This window comes from Watersipora subatra, chromosome 6 (genome assembly GCF_963576615.1).
Source record: "Watersipora subatra chromosome 6, tzWatSuba1.1, whole genome shotgun sequence".
Lineage (NCBI taxonomy): Eukaryota > Metazoa > Bryozoa > Gymnolaemata > Cheilostomatida > Watersiporidae > Watersipora > Watersipora subatra.
The window spans coordinates 15,604,522-15,630,917 of NC_088713.1; the positions used below are offsets into that span (position 1 = coordinate 15,604,522).

Sequence of the window (26,396 nt, forward strand, 5' to 3'; positions counted from 1 at the left end):
ATAGTTTTTTTGTCCTTCACGTGTACAATTGATCAGACAGTAGTGACAACACAAATGACCTTTGTTCACATTTAGGCAATTTTTAAAACAAACCGAATCAAACATTTAAAGTTTTTTCTTTGATATCAATAACCTATTACTTTAGTTACTGTAAATCTTTTGCAGTAACTAAAGAAGTTACTGCAAAATAACTGCTTTAGTTACTGCAAGTTTTCTTTGCAAAAAGATTGTAAGAACTGTAATCTTGTCACATGATGAAGTCAATTCACTTACTTAGCTTTGAAAGTGAATCCACAATAATACAGCATAATTTACAATTTTGCAATCAACCATTCTGATGAAACGTCATGACAAAGCAAAACAAGGAACCTGGGTTCCTAAGAGTCAGAAAAAAACTTTGAACATTTTGGCTGGGTAAAAACTCAAGATAAACACCAAAAGATTGTGTAATTTATTTTTGAAAATTCAGAAATAGCAGTATTCTATGAATACAATGCATGGCGAAAACTAAAATTAATTTCTCTTCACCAAATACTTCGTACAAAAACATTCATTTACATATGTAATACTACAAAAAGCTACGACTATGTACAGTTGTCTAAGTATGAAATGTTTGGAAGCAGGCCTTTTGCGTAACCAATGCCAGTGGCATCGTCATTGTCCAAGCAACCATAACCATCGTTTTTCTGTATATTCAAAGTCTACAGAGTTTACCTCAATTCAAACATCATAATTATTTTCATACTAATCACCAAAAAATCATTACGAATAGCAGGATCAAATAAATTTTATTTCAGCGTTTTGAATGTTGAGCAGTATGTTGGCTGGTTTTTTAGCATTCATTTCATTAAAAGAGTCACAGTTTTTTTGCTTTTAGCACAAGGCAACACCTCTTAGTTAATGATTTCATATTGTAGTTCATCGACCAATATCTTGTTGATATTATTTAAAGTTTACTAACCTTTATATCTTTGTTTATTGTTACTAAGCGGCAGCTTTTCAAATGTCTATTGAAAGTCACAAAAAAAGGGGTTTTCCCATACAACCAATAAGCCAAATTTTGGTTGTTTCTCAGCCAGAGTTAGGCATGATTATTTTGAAAGTAAATTTAAATAAACCTGATAAAAATTGCAAAAACCTACATGCTTTACCAAAGCACTGTCTAATCAGTCTCTGCTACTGTTGCCTCCTTAAAATATATTTAATGTATCGAAAAAGCTAGTAGATTATACACTGTTGGAATGATTTTTTAATACAGTGCAAGTTCCGTTTTATATTTTCCATCAATGGCTTTTGCATAAGAAAAACTTACATCTCACATCTTACACATATGTATCAACAAGTCGAGATATTCAGAGGTGAACTATCAAAAATATTGTCGATAGTGCATATTATTGCTAGTTTCTTGCATTATGGGAATAGTTGCTAATCTAATAGGTAGGCTAATATCTAATAATCCAATAAACTGCTCACTGATTCAAGCTGTAAAATGTCACTAAATCGGTATAAAATTGGTGGTGGTTAAACTAGAAGTAAAACTGCTCAAAAATTCGTTTCAACGGATGCAGTAATGTTTATGACATCATATGTTTTTGGCATTAAGTTTATTCCCCTCGCAATCAATGTTTCTATATCACCGTCTTCTGATCTATCTACCTTTCCAATCCCTTTAGTTTTTTCAAAGAGCCAAGACACCTCAATTGACTTTTTTCATTTGAAAATTTATCTGCACAAGGCCTACAAGTCACTATATCTGAACTCTCCCTTTATGGATACCCCAATACACCATTCAGCTAACGCAAACTGTGGCACACTTTTGAGTAGCTGTAGAGGTAGAGTAAGCCTAGCAACACATTGTTAACATAATTCTGCTAGCATAATCCATCACTCTAACCAACTTAGCCACTGAACTAAAGACGGGGATGTGCAACAACCATACACATTTTCATACACAAGTAATATCAACACCCTCACAGCAATTGCACCACTTGTTCTACTCGTAGCTTCGAGCAGCCTTGATGATGGCCAGTTCTAAAAAAATTGTCAATTTGCATCCAAAGTGCTGTCAGTTATTGGCATGTTTATAACGCTTGACCCATTCGCGGGCAAAGCGACATTTTTGTCGCTTAGCGATACTACTTTAAATAGGTGGAGCGACATTTTTGGCGCCATAGTAACATATTTCTTTTATTGCGGCTTTTGGCTAGCTAAATGTCGTTTTTTGGTTACATTTTGATTGATAGCAGCTACGATATATTGGCATTGAGTAGACTCTTGAAAAATTTTTTCTATTTGCACAAAACGATCGTTTTTAGCAGTAATAAACAAATAAAAATTGCGAAAAAAAATTGAAAATCTTTCTAATTAATTTCCAATTATTTCTTTCATTTTGGTTCTGTTTTAGCCATTATTTACTGAAAGCTTTGAATGTTTTATTTTAGTTTATTGTCTTAACGATTTCTAAGAGAACTCTCTGTGCTTATTTTAAATGTAATACACCAAGTACTAGTACCTGAGTTACTAAGATAATCACAGCTGTTTGTGGCTTTTTAGATTTAGTAGGCAGAGATGACAATGAATCAGGGTCAAATTGTGATGGTAATTATTTTACATCTGGAAGTGATATTGATGAAGAAGCTGGTAGCAGTAATGATGATGAGGTGGGTTGGGTAATGCCAGTGCCTAGAAGAATATTACCAATATGAAGAGAGATAAATCTCCTACCATTCATCAGTTTGTAGTAGTGACAGGTCCAGTATTTACTTCAGTAGATTATGTGTGATTGGTACAAAAACACAAGATTAAGCACATGGTGCAAAGACTGTGATGTATGTATTTGTAAAGGATAATGCTTTTGAATGTATTATACAGAAATTGTGTTCATTAAAGTGTACACTTGTATCATAAAAATATACACAATATATATATTTATCTTGGTAGATCTACATATATAAACATTTTTATATTATAAATTTTCATTCATTTTCAATATCTATATATATTTCTCAAAGTCTGTTTGTGGATCTGTCTGTAAGTTTTCCGGCTAAAGCTATTATTGGAACAGCTGAGCTGGTCAACAATGCAGACTCAAAGTCTTAGCTTACCGTTATTGAAGCCTAACCTTATAAACTAGTTTAGTGGAGTTTTCCGTTGGAAATACGGCAAGCTACTAGCTTGGAAGGTACAGCTGTTTGACACAGTTTTACAACCTTTACAGTTGTTTTTATTTTTCTCCTAAAGTATTTCAAGTACACGACACACTTCTCTCATGATATGTACCTTGAAAGTTAGAATGGCCAATGTTGTTATATGTTAAATACAAATCAGTTTTCTGTCCAAAGACTCTTCTATTAAACGGGCACTGCCAGGTGGCACAGCTAGTATAGTTGTATATACATCTGGACATATACATGTATACATATGCATGTTTATACATATATATATATATATATATATATATATATATATATATATATATATATATATATATATATATGCACACAATGACATACAAAAGAGTGTATAAACCTTTTAAAAAACGTTGTTTTTTGGAAAATTTATTTTCCCAGGAGAGCTGATGTAGTCCTGAAAGTTCACTCGTGAAAGAATTAACAATTTATCACATTGACCAATATATTCACCAACGAAAGATGGCCTCGGCTCAGTAAAGACAATGGCATCCTTAAAGACGGTGTCTATTGTATTGTAGGGCCAATTGGATTGCAACACGTATGACCAGTTGTATGTGGTTGCTCTAGCCCTTGTGCATTCATTTGCTTTTCTACATTGTGCTTAAAGACATGGTCTTAACAAGACCTTCAAGTACATAAAAGGTCTAAATTTGGAGAAAAATTGTGCAAGCAATGATTGAAAACTTGCGCTGAATTTTTGCAAACATGGACTATACATGATCAAAAATATCAAAAAAGAAAGTAGTCACTGCACTGGCTGAGCAAAAACTTTCCAATTTTAGAGATTGTTAACGCAGTGCCCAATGTTATGTTGGATGACTATGCAAAGAATATACTGCATGGGATAAAGGAGAAAAAAGTTTCAGAGCTGTGATAAAATCTATAACTAATAACTTAGCCATGCTTATTCTAATAGGATATGCCTAAGTTAGTAGTTGGCATTAACTTTCCTTAATTTCCTAAAAGAAGTTTAGGAAAGATAGATACATACTTGAGAAAATATAGTGAGTACTCTAAAAATAGTACGCCTGCTAATGACACAACATTTTACAACTACTGCCCCCTACGCGTTACAGAATTAAAAAATAAATGTAAAAAATTGCCGAAGTTTTGTGGAAGACTACTTTTGTACACAGTGGCTCTCTGGTATATGTATGTAGTACTCTTGAACCATGGCAAACATGATTGCAATTAATATGACTGGCAATCTACAGATAGGTTTTATAACTTATTTCCAAATATAATTAATCGAAAAATCAATCAGAATACAAGAAACAGGAAAACAGACACAGGTCGGTATATGTTGACAGTTTCATCAGATGGCATAAAACTGTAGCAACTGAAAACAAGCGAGCGGCAACAGTTACTACAATATCTGTTTGTCACTTTGGAACCAGTAAAAATCCGACAAATGATCAAAGAATATAATGAATGCTGTTGCATCTAATACCAAATAACTGATCAAATTTGATCACTTACTAAATGTTCCTTAGAATGGTCAGATGTTATTAGTATGATGTCAAAGGAAGCAACAGAAAAATGTGAGCTAACTGTCACACATCAGTCAGACAAGAACAATCAAGCTTTCCATCTTGCAAGGAAGTGATGTGGACCTTATGTAGGTGTGTTTAAATGTATCTTTTTTGGTGTGTAGTATAATACCACATCACTTCCTTGCAATATAGAAAGCTTGATTGCTGTTGTAATACTGCTGTGCCACAGTTAGCTCACATTTTTCTGTGGCTTCCTTTGTCATCATACTTGCAACATCTAAACATATTAATTAACATTGAATCAGTTACTTTTGAATTCTGTAATGTGTTGGGGCAGTAGTTGTAAGATGTTGTGGCATTAGTAGGCATACTATTTTTAGAGTACTCACTATATTTTGGCAAGTATGTATCTAACTTTCCTAAACTTCCTAAACTTATTTTAGGAAGTTTAGGAAAGTTAATGGCAACTACTAACTTAACCATATCCCATTAAGATATGGATGGCTACGTTATTAGTTATAGATTTTATAACAGTTTTGAAAATGTTTCCCCCTTTATCCCATGTAGTATATTTTTGCATAGTCATCAAACATAACATTGGGCACTGCATTAACAATCTCTAAAGCAGAAAAATTTTGCTCAGCCAGTGCAGTGACTACTTTCAGTTTTGATATTTTTGATGATGAAGTCCATGTTTGCAAAATGTCAGCGCAAGTTTTAAATCATTGCGTACACAATTTTTCTCAAAATTTAGCCCTTTCATGTACCTGAATGTCTTATTAAGCCCATGTCTTTAAGCACAATGTAGAAAAGCAAATGAATGCACAAGGGCTAGAGCTACCACATAGAACTGATCATAGGTGTTGCAATCCAAATTGCCCTACAATACAATAGACACCGCCACTAAAAATGTAATTCTCCTTACTTGGCCGAGGCCAGTTTTTGTTGGTGAGTATATTGGTCAATGTGATAAATTGTTAAATGTTAAAACATGCCAATAACTGACGGCAATTTGTGTGCAAATTGGCAATTTTTTGAAAACTGGTTATTATCAAGGCCGCTTGAAGCTGCGAGTAGAACAAGTGGTGCGATTGCTATGAGTGGTGTAGATATTACTTGTGTATGAAAAGCATGTATGGTTGTAGAACTTGCCAGGCTTTAATTCAGTGGCTAAGTTTGTCAGAGTAATTGATTATGCTTGCATAATTATGCAAACAATGCATTGCTAGGTTTACCTCTGCTGCTACTCAAAAGTGTGCCACGGTTTGCGTTAGCTAATTCGTTTATGGGGGTATCCGTTAAGAGAGAGTTCAGATATAGTGACTTGTAGGCCTTGCGCAGATGAATTTTGGAATGAAAAAATTCAATTGCGGTGCCTAGCTCTTTGCAAAAACTAAAGGGAATGGAAACGTAGATAGATAAGAAGATGGATGATATAGAAACATTGAATGCTAGGAGAACAAACTTAATGCCAAAAACGTCTGATGTAATAAACGTTCAAAGCTGCTTTCAAATGAATTTTTTGTGACTTAAATCAAATCAAATCTTATCCTGCAAACTACAAATCAACTCAAATCTCCCACCCTTGTCAGCAGATCCCAAGCAATTCAAATCAAATCGATTCAGCCCAATAACGAATTCAAATCCTGAATCATTTGAGAATGATTTGAAATACTATTTCAAGTCGTTCGCTCAATTGTTGCATAGTATGATCAATCTACCGCATAGCTGTAGCGGCGTAGCCTGTACTCCTATCCATAGGACCTGAACCAGAGAGAAAGGGTAAGGGGTTTGCCCCCTACCCGTTTTGGGTTCTATGGATAGGCATAGTATAGCTGTATCTCTTTACCACTATATGTATTATGTATGCTAAATTCACCACTAGATACGGTTTTGTTCTTTGTTCTACGAGGTATGCTAAAACATCATTGCAGAGCACATCATTCCATTGGCTCCACACATCAATGAATGAGTGGAGGGTTATATAACAGTTTATGGTCATGGCTGTGACTTTGTTTTTATTGAAGCTTTTAAGCAAGAATGTACAAATGTAAAAAAAAACTTTAGATACTTGTTTAAAGTTACAAAATATAAGATACAGATATAAGTTAAAACCTGAAAATATTGGCAAGTGAAACACAGTTTTTGAGGCTTGAACTTGAAAGAGACAAAACTAAGCATTGAGCTTATAATTAACAGTTACGTAATATTAACACATTTACTTACATACACTTGTTGCATTTTAGAAAAACTATCTTGCGCAAGTTTTCAGATTTTAAGGAGCTCGTGTGTGGCCTCATGATGAAGCCACTTTTACTAAAATCCCGTTCTATGGGAACTGATGAAGCTGGTACTAAAAGAACCTTCAGCGCCAGCTTGCTAAGCCTCAGTAACTGTGTCTCACCTTGCCAATAGCTTAGAGTGCTACAAGAAGATCTGCTTTTCGCCATACACTTTTCAATTTCCTGATTTACTGAATTCAGTTTACTTGTACTAGCTAAAGGTGCTCTATTCAAAAAATCAGCCAACATATCTTCATTATCACATATTTGTCTTTGCTGAGTGCATGTGACTTCCTCTTTCTAAACATCGTCCTTTTTAATCGAAATCCCGTTTTAAGTAATTTACTTCACTTAGTAAGTAAGTGACTGTCTGTGTATAAATTATTATTAATCATAATGTTATACCTATAATGTAATTAATTATATAATAATAATGTATACTACATGAATGGTAATGTTAAAACTATGTATGATATATAATTATTGCATTGATTATACTTACTTGGATAGAATGTTATTGTTATGCTATTCATTTATAATTTAAAATAATAAACTAAATCAAAATTTTGATTAATATTATTCTAATAAATTTGATGTAACAAATAAAATTTTAGTTTATTTGATTAATTAAATTCTACCCAATTATAATATAATGCATATTTATGTTCATGAACATTGTCACTGTGAATATTGAATGTGTCCGCGGCATGGAATAGTATTGTATAAAATATTTTATATTATAAAACTCTATTCATTCATTCATGCCTTAGGCACAGCGCAAGTAATTTTTATTTTGACTAGTGACTGGGAGGTTAGAGTGGGATAGTCACAACCAAATTCTAGCAATCAAATACTTGACATCAAAGTATTCAATGCCAGCACCACAACTGCAAACATGCATTTTCCACAGCTTACCAGAGTTTCTCATGTTGATTTCTTTTACACACACGACACACGGTCCTTTTCTTTGTTCTGTAGAGAGACACCCACGCAGTTGCTTAGTCTCGGTGTCAATGGTGCTCATTTCTTGCCAAAGTTTGGACTAACTTTGCAAACGCAGTAAAAATGTTTCGATTCGTTACAGAAGTCAAGTCTATTGATAGTGATGTGATTTGATTTATTTTTCAAATCAAGTCTTCAAATCAGCCCGAAACTTCAAATCAAGTTACTTCTAAAACTTTTCAAATCGAGTCAAATCAAATCACCATTTGTGTCAAATCAGTACAATATGATTTGTTTCAAATAGTCAAATATTCAAATTACCATGATTTGAGAGCAGCTCTGTAAACGTTACTGCATCTGTTGAAACAAATTTACGAGCAGTTCTACTACTAGTTTAACCACTTCTAAATACCGGTTTAGTGAAACCATTTTGCTTGAATCGGTGAGCAGTTGATTGAATTATTATATATTAGCCAACCTATCAGATGATCAACTACTCACATAATGCAAGAAACTAGCATTAATAATTTTATGCACCATCGACAATATTTTTTGGTCGTTCACCTCTGAATACCTCGACTTGTTGATACATATGTGGGAGATGTAAATGTAAATTTTTCTCATGGAAAGGCCATTGATGAAAATTTTTAACTGAAGCTAGCGACATAATAAAAAGTCATTCCAACAGTGTATTATCTACTAGCTTTTTTGACATGTAATATGTATGTTAAGGAGGCAGCAGTAGCAGATACTGATTAGATAGTATTTCGTAACATATGTAAGTTTTCTGGATTGTTGTCAGGTTTATTTAAACTTACTTTCAGAGTACTTATGCTTAACACTTTGATTGGGAGACACCAAAATCTCGCTTATTGGTTGCATGGGGAAACAACATTTTTGTTGCTTTCCGTAGACGGTTACAAAGCTGTCGCCTATTAACAATAAACAAAAGATATAAATGTTAGTAAACTTTAACTAATATCAACAAGATATTGGTAGATGATATACAATATGAAATTATTAATAAAAAATGTGTTGCTTTGTGCTAAAAGTAAAAAAACTGTGTCTGATTTTAAAAAAATGAATATTTAAAAAACCAGCCAACATATGGCTCAACATTCAAAACGCTGAAATAAAATTTTTTTGATACTGCTATTCTTAACGATTTTTTTCTGATTAGTATGAAAATAATTTTGATGATTGAATTGATGTAAAATCTGCAGACTTTGGACATACAGACAAAAATATGGTTATGGTTGCTTGGACATTGACGATGCCACTGGAGTTGGCTACGCAAAAGGCCTGCTTCCAAACACTTCATACTTAGACAACTGTGCAAAGTCGTAGCTTTTTGTAGTAGTACATATGTAACTGAATGTTTATGGACAAAGTATTTGGTTAATTTAAATTAATTTTAGTTTGAGCCATGCATTGTACTCATAGAATACCAATATTATTCAATTTTCAAAAATAATTTACAATATCTTTTGGTGTTTTTCTCAGGATTTTACCCAGCAAAACGATTCAAAGTTTTTTCTGTTTCCTAGGAAACCCAGATTCCTGGTTTAGCTTTGTCATGACGTTTCATCAGGATGGTTGATTGCAAAATTGTAAATTTTCCTGTATTAATGTGCATTCACATTCTAGGCAAAGTAAGTGAACTGACTTCATCATGTGACAAGATAAAAGTTCTTAAAATTTTGCTGTAAAAAAAAACTTGCAGTAACTAAAGTAGTTACCTTGCGGTACCTACTTTAGTTACTGCAAAATATTTACAGTAACCAAAGTAATAGGCTATTAATTTCAAAGAAAAAATTTCAAATGTTTGATTCAGTTTGTTTTAAGAATTGCCTAAATGTGAAAAAATGTTGTTTGTGTTGTCACTAATGTCTAATCAATTGTACGCATGAAGGACAAAAAAAATTATGCGGACACTTTGTTTTAAGAAAATAAAATCTTGTAATGATGACTATCTCACATTTAAAATAAAAGTTAGGCTTTGGCAATATTTGAATGTTAGTTACAATGTGATATCTGTGAAATATTTAAGTTAATTTACTGTGAATTGACATTCAGTAAGCTTTTACTGGTTAAATCTTAACCATTCACCTGCTGGAGTCAAAATAATATATTTCTGCTAATTTATTGATAACAGGTCAGAGTATGCACAAATACATGTACATTTATGTTTGCATTGTGGTTTCCTTGTGCTCTGATTTGCTAGGCTTCATGGCATTAATTACATATATGTATGGAAAAGCTCCCTAATCCCCCCCCCCCCTGGCTGGTTGATTTTTCTAGTGCCACTCACACTAGACAGGTGGTTTTCTTGGCCAGGTCAGTTCCATCTTTTCTTGCTCCAGTGCAGCCAAGCTATTTACTTCGAACTCGTTGGTGCGGAACCGTTTCCTTGCTGGTTGATCAGGGCAGAAGCAAACCAGGCTGGCAGGTGTTCAGCTTATAGAATAAGCCAGCTGCTACAATGTTTACTTTGCAACATCATAAAAATTTAACCTTTTCCACACCGTTCCCGTAATTCTTACGGGCTGAGAGCGCAGTCTCAGCGCACCGAACCCGTAATTGCCCATCAGATCTGAGTCTTTGATAGGTATTTTTTAAATTCAGTTATTTATTTTAAAACGGCACTAAAATTTTTAATTAATATTTTGAGAAGTTTTAAAAGATATCATACTACTTTTTTAACACTATAACTACTCTCTTCTCCACATGTGCAAAAAAACACGTTGTTAAAAGATGAACGTTCTTTATGGAAAGCTGATCATCATGAACGGACGCGAAATTTGAAGCGCTGCTAAAAAGTTCATTTATAGGAAGATACCGACTGGTTTAAAAGTGAAGAAGAAGATTTTAGACCAGAAAAATGTTAGGAAGACGATGAAAGAAAAAAAGAAAATCAACAGAATGAATTGGATTGCGAAAGTGAGACTGAAACTGCCGGTGTTGAAACGGCAAATAATGACGGATATCACAGAGGAGCTGATTTAAAACCAAAAGAATGACATTTTGCTGACAGCCTGCCAGGAGTATAAGTTTGCATTCTTAAACAGGTAAGTGTTTTTTATTATTCAAAGCTTTTTAAACATCGGCCATTATAAATATTATATTTATCGAAACGAATAAATATGGCCTTCAAAAACATTGCGATGCTTCGGAGCCTGTTGATGATAAACATTTGGCAAGTTGTTTGTTTAGTTTTGCATATAGGTATTCTCAAAACGCCTTCTCTGTTGCCTTACTGGTCCACATTCCTTTATTATCTACGCTGATTTTTAATCAATTTAAAAATGGTAAGAAAATTAGAAGCAAGTTTACACTTTATTGAAGACAAGTTTACACAATTTTGAAGACCCTGCTGGCAATACATTGTTCAAGTTAGAAAATTTTTTTGCCATGACATGCGACTGGTTCCATCCTGTTTTTCTATCTAACAAATTTATATCTGTAGATGAAAGCTTGCTGGCATGGAAAGGAGGGCTCAACTTCAGACAGCATATTCCATCTAACAGATCTAAATTTGGAATTAAGTTATTTGCTTTCCGTTGCTGTCTCTGGCTATGTGCACCAGTTTTCTGTATACATCGTCGATGAGCAAGCTGAATGCACTGGCAGCGGAGTCACTTGTGGAATATCTTTTAGCGAGTCATGTTTTGATCCTTACCATGCTAACTAAATTTATTTACAAATGGTATTTTATTTAGTTTCTGCAAATGCTTCGCTGCTTTGTATTGCTAGTTTTTTTACATACATTTGCTAATCTATTGTATTAGTTGTGCATTGGTGTGCTGTATTGGATGCACACTGCCATCTTCAGAATAGCAGTCTAATCAAAGAGTTCAGTCCTCATATTGTTTTGCAATCTAGCAGTCCATGATTTTCTGTTTCTGCTCATAATAAATGTTGCTTCCTGTCGTTTGCTGCTTCACCAAATGTGTGAATATAGGCTCACCACTTAATTTTTCTTGCACACAACCAGTTAATCTTTTGCTGCAGCATGCATGAACCGGTGCAATGACTTTATATGCAACATTTTTACATAAATCTATAGTCTCAAGAAATGCATAAAAATTCAGAGCAAAAAATCGTAACTGTGTATATATAGATGTCTAGCTGCAAAGTTTTGCAAGCTGTGTGGAGGAAAAAAATCTCATTCTGCAGGAAATTGTCTCAGCTTCCAGATGCATATTTATTTGCAGTTTTGTGCCAATTTGCACAAAAGTTGGAGCAACTATGTCGGGTGACTGTCTTGCGCTGCTTATGGACCAGGTGTCTCGAGCATTTCCAGTGGCTCTCACGCTATACATCAGAGCTCATAACTCCGCTTTCAATGCTCTTGGACGACTAACTTTTTTTGCAAATTGTTGTGAACATATGAATCCATGCAAGAATTATTTATACAACCTTGCCAATTGCTTTTAGTCAATATAAAATACCATTGAAAAAGACATGATAAAGACAAAAATGAAAAACTCGTAACCTCAACGAATTGAGACTTTTGCAGGAAAGCAAATGCAAGCTAGCTACATAAAAAAAGTATCAGCTTGTAGAAAAATTTCTCAGCATTCCTATGCATGTTAATTTATGTTTTTACTTTAATTTTGATGAAAATTGATGCAGTTTTTACGCAGTGGTGTCGAAGGCTTAAATTGCCATAGTAAATGCTGTGGTGCCCTGGGGAATTTCTAGCCGTAAACCCGCGGTCGCTAAAGGGTTAAGCAATATAAACTACAAAACACAGAAAACCAAACTGATGCTTTTTAAATCTTCTTTGTGTGAATGGTTTCGGAAGCAGCCTTTTGCTTTTTAGCTCTTGCTTTTGGCCTGACAGGCACTGGTTTGCTTCCTTTTTGTGTTCACTTGGTTCGAGAGCTGTTCTTTTTAGTATATGAGATAAGATATAGTATTATGTGATGTTAGTAGATTTTAAAGCAGGTATGGTTTGGCTGAACAAGAGTTTGAGTCTGAGGGAGTTTAAACTAGTTAGAGTTTCACTGTTGCTACCTTCCGAAAATGTCATAGAGAAAGGCTCCTTATGAGTTCCTTAAGCAAAAATAAACCTCTACTCAATCGTGATAGCTGTGCTTTCTTACAAGAAGATAAAGACAATAGAGAATTGAATAGATTCATTAGAAGTCAATATTGCTGTTCTGTAGATACAATGGTAAGGATGGTGGTGTGAATAAGGTGTGAAAGTGGTGTGAAAGTGGTGCAAAAGTTGATGTGAATAGTTTCTAATGCCAATACTGCCACTGCAACAGTTGTAACAATATTACAACTGTTTAGCATCTTGTTTGGCCTCCTAGATATTAATAGGCAAATCCTGTAGTAGGTAAATTCATTATTAGTTCCCTTTCTGTGTCCAAAATAAGTTCAATGAAGCGGTAATTTTTTACTCTTGCTATTTTAGTCCTGACTCAAAAACGGTCAGTTTTAGTCAAGATTATCTGTTTGAACTTCATCAGCAATACTTATATAGTATTCAGCTTGATATTATATTAAACCTAGTGACACAAACCTTTGGGAATCCATTGTCTGCACATGATATTATGAAGACTTATGTAAAATGTATGCAACCATTTTTTTTGACAAATTGGTTTTATAGAGAACATTATTCCATAAAAAAATAAAGTTATCTTTTAAAATATATCATGTGTGAGACTCTTTCTATTTTGCCTAGACATACCTATAAAAATTTTATAAATAAATTCACACTTGCAGCTACATACCATCAAGTAAAAGATAATTATCTACTACATAAACAGCAATCTTTGTGTGTGTGCGCGCGTGCGCTAGCGCTTGGGCATGTGCGCATGTGTGCATGTGCGTGTGCGTGTGCGTGTGCGTGTGTGTGTATTTGTCCACCTTATAGAGCGCTCTTTCCTTTTTTTGATTTGGGTGTACAAAGCAAACTGAATTAATATAAGCAGTAAAATTAAATTACCTTAATTACCTTAATTAAATGAAATTGCTTTCGGACTATTAGCTGATACTCTTTCCAATCATTTGAGCCTGCGGCTATTCTGTGGCTATTTTTTCACCGCGAAAGAGTATCAACCAGAATCTCCGGTTAGTGTGCCTCTAGCAATGAAATAAAAAATGAAACAATGCCTAACTGTACCGTTTCGCTAGGCACTGGGTTAAAAAGCATTGGTTATGTAGCAAACTAAATAAACTATACTACACATTAAATAATTTAATGAGTAATAAATTACATGTAATTAATATTTACTGCCTACATGTACTGGTGAGGTCACGTAAACTTTTTTTCTTGTGGCCATTGGAAAAAACAATATTCCTGCCTACTAAATTTTACTTCAAAAAGTTAATTGTCTGCTAACTTCTATTAACTTCTCATTTAATGTGGTAATGTTTAAGAATTGCGACACCTCTACCGCATAACCCATTCACTTCCTCTTATGTACAAATATAACTATTGGCCTACTGGCAGCCATTTTGCCGATGATGCTTTAGGGTGTGTATTCAATATTTTTTTCATTTTCAAACTCCATATAGAACGTTAGTTTAAGTTATGTATTTTGTTGTGCCAAAATGTTAACAAACACTGCCATGCAAAAATTTTATGGTATCTATACTTTGAGCATTGATAAGGCGATGTGAAGCTACGAAGCAAAAACGATCCTTATTAATGCTTCTTATTTTTACAAAACCGTTACTTTCACCACCATCAGACTCAGAGCTGCCATTGCTATTTTTTATCTGTGTAATCACAAAAATCTGAACTGGTTATGCAAAATGCAAGGTCATCAACATAAGTAGTTATTTGTTTTCTAACTCGGAGGCGTTTACCAAACTTACACAAAATATGTTCGCTTTTAAGTTGTAAATTCCCTAACAAAGATTTGAAATTAAAATTTATGCTAATTTTATAGATAAATCTTAGGACAACACTGTCACTACCATAAAAGTCGTAATGGTCGTTAGTTATGTTGCCAATGGTTAAAAAAATTCAGTTACTAGCAATTGCTGGGAAAGTGGCAAAAATGCTTTGACTGCAGACGAACATAGAAAACGCATAAATGCGTCTACTTCAGTAAAACAGTTGAAATCGTTGGAATTGTCACAGTTTGTGATAGTAAACATGCTTTTTTCTTTCCGCAGCAGAGTTAGCTTTTTCCAGCTAAGAGTACTACAGAACTACAGCTACTACAGAACTTGCACTGGTACTGGTACTGCTACCGCATTTCACCTTCTGAATTTTTACTTCAAACAGGTAAGTACTTCTTAATCAATGTGGTATTGTATATTAATTGCTACACTTCCACTACTTAAAGCGTTGAATTTGCCACGGTTTGTGATAGTTAACGTTTTCAATTCCCTCCGCAGCTGAGTCACTAATTGTTTTGTAGCTACGAGTACCTACTGAAAGTTACTACTACAACACATTCCTTCATATAAATTGTTATTGACTCATTGTATATGATCTTCACTGCTCTGAAGCTGGAGTCGCTTGTTAAAAATGCTATCTTGGTTATTGCCAGCATCGAGTTTAATTGATATATTGTAGAGGTAGCATTTTCTCCATTTTCTTGAAAAAACCATATTATGTCTATTTTCACCTCCGTAATTCTAGCTTGAGTACGACTACAGTTTCTTTTGCATTTCAAGGGTTTAGAAGTGAACAAACAATAGCAAAATTATTGCTACATTAAAATATAGTTACATAAATAACTTCTGTTGTGGCACTCATTAGTTTAAAATTGGAGAGGCGCTCTTCACCAATTTGTTATTATACTTACTCATCAGGCAATCATTAACTGCATCAGGTAATTTGGCTGCGCTAGCACTAAAAACTAGCGTGTAAATTTGCATCTATTCATTAAGCCGTAATGATTCCTAAATAATAATCTAATTTGAATTTCTAATTTCACGTGTTGTCATGAAAAAAGCATCAACTCATTTCAAGTTTCAACTATGAGAGCAGCGATTCGGTTATACTTCTAACTTTGAAAACTAGAGCATGGCTCTACCGCATCTACCTGTAGATATATATATATATATATATTATATACATATATATTATAGCATGAAATTTTTTAGCAGCATGTTCCTGTGGGCAGCACATGTTCATCTAAAAAATCACTGATGTCTCTACCATGATTTCATTTATTTATTCAAAGGCAGACTGCGGCACATATAATCCAATGACAGCACCGTTTTCACAGGTCGCTGAAGCATATGGGAGGCATACACCAAATGATGCATCTTTTATTCCTCATGTTCAGTCTACAAAACTGTACTCTGCTATCTCAATGCCGCCAATTAAGGGATCTGCAGATATAGCTAGGTTAAATTAGATAATTTGGACAATTTTACGTATAAATTAAAATTGAAACGCTCACCTGTTCTATTGGTATTGAAGCAGTCTAATGCCGCTCAAAAAGCCTACTGCCAAAACACAACAACAGATTGTTTCACATAGGGAAAGAAACCAAATTCACAAAGCAGCAGTTAGACAAGGCGAGACTGCTGAGCAAACATGGCTACAGCTAGAACCGGCAAAAACTGCTACTGCAGCTGCTAGAAGTGCAGAACTTGCAGAGCAAACACGGCTATGCCTACAACAGTCCAAAGTAGCTACTGCAGCTACTAGAAGTGCAAAAACTGCAGAGCAAACACAGCTATGCCTACAGCAAAACAGAATAGCTACTGCAATGACGAGATGAGCAAAAACTGCTAAACAAACACAGCTATGTTGAGAGCGGGCCAATATAGATGCCACAGCTGCTAGAAGTGCAATGACTGCTAAGCCAACACAGCAGCAAATCAAACGACTCAGAGCAGCTACTACAGCTGCCAGACGTGCAGAAACTACTGAGCAGATGCAGTGGTGACAAGAACATGATGCACTAGCTACAGCAGCAGTTCGGCAAGCGGAATTTCTAGGGCAGATGCAACGGTGACAGCAGCAATAAGCACTAACTGCAGCAGCTTCTGCAACCTGCCAGACTACGTGCATGGGTAGAAAACTCCACACTTGTTTACAATCCTGCAACACAGTATAGGAATGAGTTTTTCACGGAAACAATGTCTAAAATACTCAAGATTTAATGCCTTACGTTGGTAGGCATATAGGTAGTTTATATAGTGGATTTTACTGATAATAAAATTTATCAACACAACCACATTACTGAGCACTGTTTGTATAAAGCATGTCAAAAGACCGGCTATAGCTGAAGAACTGGTGTGTCATGATTAGTGTTATAATTATGTAGAAGACTCCAATTGATAAATGCTGGCGATAGCTCAGCAGTGCAGTAGCAAAATATTTTGTAGAGTTTCTTAAATATATAAATTTTTTAAATGCTGCCAGTTTGAAGAACTTCAGTTTGTCTAGTAATATAAATTTCATTATCAGTTTTGTGTTCAAAAATAGGACAACTCAAATTTCAGGGGTTGGACACTGATGCATTGTAGACTAGCTGCCAAACACATTGCAGATTTCCATAGTTCTCTCCAACATTATTGCTATGTATAACTGCATTTTTGTATGCAGTCTGCTCAGCACAAAATATTCAGTAGATTGCATATTTGGAGTTTTTTATAGTATGAAAGACAACCCCCAAAAAACATATTGCTTTAAGTGAATCCCTTTTCTAACACGGGTAATGCAGCTTGTTTAGTAATATACATGTAGCTCACTTTCCACATATGAAAAGAAAGGAAACAGGTTAACTGTATAGTTTTCATTAATTGAGGGCATTAAATTGGACAACGTTTGTCGTAGTAAAAAAGATTCTTAAAAATGTCAGTTTTTCTCTATACAGCTCATACAATATTTTAAGCTCAAATTGTTGATTTCAATTGTAATAAAAACATTTTGCGTTTACGCTATACATACAACAGTGTCCATTTTTGCATAAGGGGTAGCAGTGAGCCTGTTTTTCTATATACATGTAGCTCCTTTGCAGTGGTGTTATAATAAATGAATCTTTATAACACCACTTCAAACTGAGCTGCTTCAAGAAACCTGCTTGTAATGATTGTATGCAAATCATACAATTGACTGGTGGCTTTGATTACACTAACGATACTCAAACAACGAAGTCTGCAGTTTTGACAGATGAATGATTTTACGAGCAGATTGCTAAATGTTCAATGTATTAGTGCATTTACTTTTAGATTGATGAATATTTTGATTATTCATTCAAGGGTACATTTTGCTAATCATAGAAAAACCAGTATGAAATTAAGGAATTTATAGCGATGCGCATATAAGCTAACCCTGTAAATCATAACATGCTAGATGCACCTACTTGAGCAGGAAGTTGGGAAAGGAAGCAAAATTGGCAGGCTTTGTTTTAGATGTTTCTAATTTCTAAGTAGTTTTATAGTTATCTTATTGTGCCTCAAGTTAATAAAAAGAAAACAATCATCTGTTTATATTGAGCCAATAGAAAACATGTTTTCATTTATGACTGAGTTTCGTTTTTTTGCTAAACACCTTTGATAGCTATTTGTTCTGCACCATGATCAGACGCTTTACAACTATGTAGGTTTCAAGGCTAAATTTGGTTATATAATAACCATTTTGCAGACCTGCTTTTTAATGAGTTATCTTGAGAAAATATTCTTCTCTTTTTTGCTTTTACATGTACCTCTTCTGGGCACTCTGTTTATTTTCATTCTGCTGTCATTGATAGTGAACGAGCTATTGATTATTACATTTTGGTTCCCATACTTCTTAACTGTAGTAGAATTGCTTGCATAATTCATCAATTGCTGTCATACACCTATAAGTATGCTGCGTATATGTTGTTTGACTAGCTGTCTAACTGCTAAGTGTTTCTTGGTGTTTTTAGGTTGGCTATTTGTGATAACGTTGTTGTTAAGCTGGTCGCCTCTAGTCAAACTCAGTACTGACACAATACTATCTTCTGCTAACCGTTGGGAGTCTCAGACATTTTTACCTCTCAGATATTTATCAGTGTCCCTTTCAGGTGAGTCACCACACTTATTATCAATTAATCCTCAAACTAGTGGTCCATGACATAACTTTACTTCAGTGTGTACAATTTTACATTTTCTTGGCGAGTAGTATAATACCGCATCCAGAATATTACCACATGAAAGATAGAAAGCTTGATTGATGTTGTCATGCTGCTGTGCCACAGCTAGCTCACATTTTTCTGTGGTTTTCTCTGTCGTTATACTTACAACATCTGAACATACCTAGGATCATTGAGTAAGTGGTAAACTTTCATCAGTTGATTGGTATTATGAAAGATGAAACATCTTTCATAATATTCTGTGATCATTTGTCGTATTTTTACTGGTTCCAAAGTGACGAACAAATGTTGTAGTCACTGTTGCCGCTCGCTTGTTTTCAGTTGCTACGGTTTTACGTCATCTGATGAAATTGTCAACGTATACCGACATGCGTCTGTTTCCTGTTTCCTGTATTCTGATTGTTTTCTCAATTAATCACATTTGAAAAGATGTCATAAAACCTATTTGTAGATTTCCAGTAATATTACTTGCAATTATGTTTGACATGGCTCAAGAGTATACTACATACATATAACAGAAAGCAACTGTGTACAAGAGTAGTCTTACACAAAACTTGGGCAAGTTTTTACAGGTATATTTGAATTATGTAACGTGTAGGGGGCAGTAGTTGTATAATGTGTTGTTAATAGGCTTACTATTTTTAGGGTATTTGCCATATTTTGGCAAATAAGTGTCTAACTTTTCTAAACTTATTTTAGGGGATTTAACTAAGTTTATGGCAACTACTAACTTAGCAATATCTCATGGCTAAGCCATCCAAGATATGGATGGCTAAGATTTGTTAGTTATAGATTTTATCACAGTTTTGAACAATTTTCTGGCTTTATCACAAGCAGTATAATTTTTGCATTGTCATCAAACATAACATTGGGCCCTGGGTTAACAAACTCTTAAGCGGGAAGTTTTTGCTCAGCCAGTACCTTAACTACTTTCTGTTTTAATATTATTAGTGATGAAGTCTAGATTTGCAAAAAGTCAGCGCAAGTTTTACATCATTGTTTACACAATTCTTTCTCAAAATCTAGGCCTTTTATGTACCTGAAGGTCTTGGTAAGCTCGTTTATTTAAGCAAAATGTAGAAAAAAAGGAATGCACAAGGCTTAGAGTTACTACACATAACGGATCATGCACGTTGGTATCCAAATGGCCATACGATACAATAGACACTGTCACTAAGGACGTAATTGTCTTTACTGAAACAAAGCCAATTGTTGTTGGTAAATATATTTTTCAATGCGATGCATGGTTCAGCGTTAAAGACATGCCAATAGCTTATGGCAGTTTATGCGCAAATTGAATTTTTTTTTAGAGCTGCCCATCATTAAAGCTGTTTGAAACTGCAAACATTACAAGTGGTGTAATTGCTATGAGTGGTGTTGATGGTACTTGAGTATAAAAGCATGTATGTTTGTGGCAGCTGCCTATCTTTAGTTTGGTGGCTATTATTCTCAGAGTGATCAATTATGCTTGCAGACTTATGCTAACAATGCATTGCTAGGCTAACCTCTGCAGCTACTCGCAAAGGCGTCACAGTTCGCGTTAGCTAACTAGATTATGGGGGTATACATTAAGTAAGTGTTTAGATATAGTGAGTTTTAGGCCTTGTGCAGATGAATTTTAGCATAAAAAAAAAATGGTTGCAGTGTCATGGCTCTTTGAAAAAATCTGAATGGAATTGAAAAGTAGATAGATAAAAAAACGGTGATATGAAAACTTTGGTTGCGAGGAGAAAAATTTAATGCCAAAAACTTATGATGTCATAAACGTTACGGCAAATGTTGAAACCAATTTACAAGCAGTTCTAGATCTAGGTAAGCCACTTCCAACTTTATATCTATTTAGTGACACTCTACAGCTTGAATTAGTGAGCATTTAATTGGATTATTAAATATTAACCAACCTATTCGATTATCAACTACTCAAATAATGTAATAAAATAGAAAATATATGCACTATCGAGAGAATTTTTAATTGTTCAGCTCTGAATACCTCGACTTGTTGATGCATATTTGTGAGATGTGAATGTAAGTTTTTCTTATGGAAAAGTTATTGATGAAGAATATAAACTGAAGCTTGCATAATATTAAAATATAATTCCAACAGTGTATAATCCAATAGCTTTTTTTGATATGTTATTGAATGATATTTGCAATCTGATATCCGTGGATATCAGATATTGATATGTTATAGATATCTTAAGGAGGCAACAGTAGCAGAGACTGATTAGATAGTATTTTGGTAACAGAAGTCAGCTTTCTGGATTCTTGTCAGATTTTTAAAAAACTGCTTTCAGAGTAATCATGCTTAAAACTAGCTGAAAAACGACCAAAATGTCGCTTATTGGTTGCATGGAAAAACAACTAATTGGCCGTGTTCGGTAGACATTTGCAAAGCTGTTGCCTAGCAACAATAAACAAAGTATATAATTGTTAGTAAAATTTAAATAATATCAACAAAATTTCACTCAATGAATTTTAATATAAAATGATTAATTGGGAGGCGTTGCCTTGTGCTAAAAGCTAACGAAATTGCAACTCCTTTAAAAAATGGGTGTTGGAAAAAGCAGTCAACAGACGGCTAAACGTTTAAAACGGTGAAATAAAAACTGATTTGATCACTCTTTCCTTAATGATTTTTTGTTTGATCACTATGAAAATAACCTTGATGATGAAGTGATGTAAACTCTGAACACTTTGAATAAACAGAGAAAAAAGTTATGGTAGCTCGAACAATTACGTTGCCACTGGGGTCGGCTACACAAAAAGACTGCTTCCAAACATTTAATAATTAGACAATTGTACATTGTCATAGCTTTTTTGTAGTGGTACATATATAAATGAATGTTTGTCCAAAATCATTGGTAATAGAAATTAATTTTAGTTTTAGCTATGCATATTGATTGAATACCAATATTATTGAATTTTCAAAAATAAATTAAACAATTTTTTGATGTTTCTCTTTTTTTTTTACCGAGCCAAAGTCTCAAAGTTCAAAGTATGGGTTCAAAATCTCTCTGATTGTAAAGAAACTCAGAATGCTTTTTAGGTTGACCATGATGTTTCAACAGAACAGGTATATGTAGTTGCAAAGTTTGGAAATTTTCTCGTGCTAAATTTGTATTCACTTTCATGGCCAAGTAAGTAAATAGTCGTCATCACGCAACATGATGAGAATTCTCAAAGTTTTGTTGCAAAGAACACTTCAAAGATAGCACAAATTCTCACAGTAATTCATTAAATGGGTTGTGGATTTTAAAGAGAAAACTTCAAATGTTTGAATTCCTTTGTTTTAAGAATTGCCTAAACTGTGAACAGGTGTTGTATGTGTGTTCACTAATGTCTGATCAATTTACACATGAAGGATGGGAAAATAAAACCTATGCGGACACTTTGTTTACCTAAAGTAAAATGATGTAATGATGATTATCTCAAATTGAAAATAAAAGTTAGGTTTTGGCAGCATCTGAATGCTAGTTGCAATTTGATACCTATTGAATATTTGAGGCAGGATATTGTGATCGGATATTCAGTGAGCATCTATGTCTAAACTCTTAGCCATCCACATGTTTGAGTCAAAATAGTATGTTCTTGCTAATTTATTGATAACAGTTTAGAGTACGCACATTTGCATGTACACTACTGTTTGCATTGCGGTTTCCTTGTGCTCTGATTTGCTTGTTTTAATAGCATCATTATATATAAAAACGCTCCCAACTCTCCCGGTAGCCGGTTGCTTTTCTTAGGTCCACTAACGCTAGACAGAATGTTTTCTTGGCTGGGCCAGTTCCATCCTTTCATGGTCCGGTGCAACCAAGCCATTTACTTTGAACTCATTGGTGCTTTTACTCGAACCATTTCCTGGCTGGTCGATTAAGGCAGAAACAAGCCAGGCTGGCAGGTGTTTAGCTGATGGACTAAGAAGACGGCTAAATTGGTAACTTTCCAATATCATACAAATTTAAGCAATAGCAACTACACAACACAAAAGCCAAACAGATGTTATTGAAATTTTCTTTTGGCTGAGTGTTTTTAGAAGCATTATTTTGCGTAAAGTAATGCTAATAAAGTTTTGGAGCGAGTTTGACTTTGTTGAAAAAAAGTTTTAGTCCAAACGAGTTGAAACTAGTTGGATTTTCACTGTTGCTACATTTCTAGAAAGGTTCTTTATGATTTCCTCATGTAAAAATAAAGTTCTACTCAATTGTGATAGCTGAGCTATCTCAAATGAAAACGAAGAAAATAGAAAATTAAATAGATTCGTTAGAAGCTAATATCGATGTACGGTAGATACAATGGTAATGATAGCGGTAAAGTTGATATGAATAGTTTCTAATGCCAACACTGCTACTGCAACAGTTGTAACAATATTACAAGCTGTTTAACATCTTGCTTTGTCTCCTAGTTATTAATAGGCCAAGCCTGTAGTGGCTAAGTTCATTTTTAGTTCTCCTTCTGTGTGCAAATTAATTTCAATGAAGCGCTAACTTTTTACGCTTGCTATTATAGTCATGACTCAAAAACCGTTAGTATTTTAGTCACGATTATCTGTCTGAGCATTATCAGCAATACTTATAAATTATTCAGCTAAATAACTTATTAAACTTAGTGAAACACTTTTTGGGAATCCATTGTCTGCATATGATACTATGAAGAGTTATGTAAAATGTATGTAAAATTGTTGTATTTGACAAATGGGCTTTATAGAGAAGACTCTTGCAGAACAAATAAATCAAGTTATTTCTTTAAATATACCATTTTTGAGAATCACTCTACTTTACCGAGACATACCTGTTAGAGTTGTATAAATACATTTACACTTGCAACTAAACACAATCAAAAAAAGGTAATAATTTAGTTATACAGCTTACTTACCAAATATGAACAAAACGGGAATAAGTTAACTGTAGGCACTATAGTTTTATTTAATAAAGGGCAGGAAATTTGACAACACTTGTCATAGTAAAAAGATTCTTGAAAAAAAGTCAGTTTTGCTCCATACAGCTCAGACAACATTGTAAGCTCAAATTACTGATTCCAGTTGTGATAAAAATATTTTGTGTATCTGCTATATATGCAACAGTATCCATTTTACATAATTATAACATGAGAATCATTATACAGTCATGTGCAAAAGTATGGAGCCACCTTGTGAATTTGTGTGAACTCAAAGTTCAATTTAAAATAAAAAATGGAGAACAATTTCAAATATAACAAAACAATATATCATTTTAATCTTCACAGTCTCTTCTACACGATGTTGCTATTTAAAACATAATTGGAAAATTTACTCCACTTGTCTAATCTTCTAAAGTACGTGACACTCTCACTAAAATAAGTTTAGTATTTAATAATAATAGGAAGCGAGTACAAGTAATTATCATAATTCAATCTCTTGAAGCCATTATTTCAAAATCTTTGAAGTTTTGCTATTTCTGTGTACATACAAGACATACAAGACATAAAAGTAAGAATTTTTACCATCATGTTCATTCGTTGTACAATATTTTCATTAGTAACATTCTCACTACGAAAACTACCGCAGAACAGCGAGCAACCATTATTGGACTTCATCAAGAAGGAATGTCTATGCGATAGATTGCCAAAATAGTTGGTTGTTCAAAAAACAGTGTGTGGTGTCATTCAGAGATTCTACGAGACTGGCAGTACTGAAGATAAACCACACTCTGATCGCCAAAAAAAGGAATTGTAGAGAAAACATAACTCAAGCGCAGATTTCCTTGGCAGACCGTAAAAGGTCTCACAGTTAACTAATCATTGACTGGCCGGACACAACCAACCTCAAAGTGCAACCATCTATCGTTAGAAGACGCCTTATTGCTGCCAGCTCGAAGGGTTGTAAAACAAAAAAGAAGCTAATGGTGACAGAGAAGCAATGCAAAATCGATTAAAGTGGGCATGCCAGCACAAGTCATGGAGTGTGGACCAGTGGAAGGGAGCGATGTTCTCTGATGAATCTACCTTTTCTGTCATTAACCACTCTGGTTTGCAGTATGCCAGAAAAAAACCAGAAGAAGTCTTCAAGCCATGGTGTATTACTCCCACGGTAAAGCACGCTGCATCAGTGATGGTTTCGGGCTGTATGGCAGCATCAGGGTTTGAACGGGTCGACTTTGCACTCGGCATGGTGAACAGAAAAAAATGTATTAAAACCGTGTAAAGTGTTACCAAGTTCTATGGCGTTGTTTGGTAAATGTTCTACTGACTGGTTGTTCCAAGATGACTATTCCTTCTGCAACTGTGCCAAGAAGGTTAAAAAATGAATGCAACAAGAGAAAGTCTTCACAGTACCATGGCAAGCTTTGAGACCCAATTTGGAGCCCTTAGAAACTGTGTGGCAGCATATAACAGCTATACTAAGCAATACTTAACCTAAGACTAAAAACGAGCTGATGGAGGGCCTCGTGAGAGCTTGGCACAGCGTAAATGAGCCATCAGAACCTGAAAAGTTGGTTGCATTAATGCCCATCCGCTGTTATCTTGTCACAGAGAACAAAGACTGACAAATTAAGCACAGAGACTACCAGATTTCAGAAATCACCTCCAATCTTTTATAAAGAATATTTATACAACCAATGGCATTTTCAGGGTCACCAACTTGTTCAAAAAGTTGTTCACATTTGAAAATTATTTAGTAGATTGCATAAATCAATACATTAAACATCAGAGGGCAGCCTGTTGTTTTAATTATTAATTTAGCAAGTTAATAATTAAAATAATCAGTTAGAAGACACTCTCAGCATTAAAATGATACTAATATATTTGCTGTAGCTTTATTCTAAGCTGAGTAACAACAGCTTGAAGTTTGAAATTGTAAATACTTTAGGGGCGGTTCCATACTTTTGCACATGACTGTAACACCACTTCAAATGAGCTTCTTTAAGAAACCTGCTTGTATTGATTTAATGCAAAGCAAACAATTGACTGTTGGATTTGAATACACTAACATTACTCAAAAAATGAGGTACACAGTTTAAAAGATTAATGATTTTGTGAGCAGAAAGCTAATTTTTTCAATGTAGTTATGCGTATAGTTTTTGATTGATGAATCATTTGATTATTCATTCAAAGATGGATCTTGCCAATACTAAAAAAATGGTATAAAGTAAGGAATTTATAGCGATGCGCATACAAGCTAACAATATAATTCTTAACATGCTAAATGCACCTACCAAAGCAAAGAGTTGGGAAAGGGAGCGGCATTTGCAAGCTTTGTTTTGAATAATTGTGATTTCTGAGTAGTTTTATAGTTATACTATTGTGCCTACATTTAATAAAAAGAAAACAATCGCCGAATTACATTGAGCCAATAGAAAACATTTTTTCATCTCCAGTTGAGCTTCGTTATTTTGCAAAACATTTTTTATGGCTATTTGTTCTGCACCACGATCAGATGCTTCACAACTATGTAGTTCTCAAGGCTAA

General features: G+C 34.3%; 1 protein-coding gene across 1 annotated transcript in view; it reads left to right on the forward strand.

The window, feature by feature from the left end:
• The first annotated feature begins 1,412 nt into the window (after positions 1–1,412).
• The window catches only part of LOC137398072 (uncharacterized), a 40,952-nt gene continuing 15,968 nt past the window's right edge, over positions 1,413–26,396 (forward strand). The window contains exons 1-2 of the mRNA XM_068084175.1: positions 1,413–1,437; positions 2,554–2,660. Coding sequence (XP_067940276.1) covers positions 1,413–1,437; positions 2,554–2,660 — 132 coding nt within the window. The remainder of the gene's footprint in view (positions 1,438–2,553; positions 2,661–26,396) is intronic.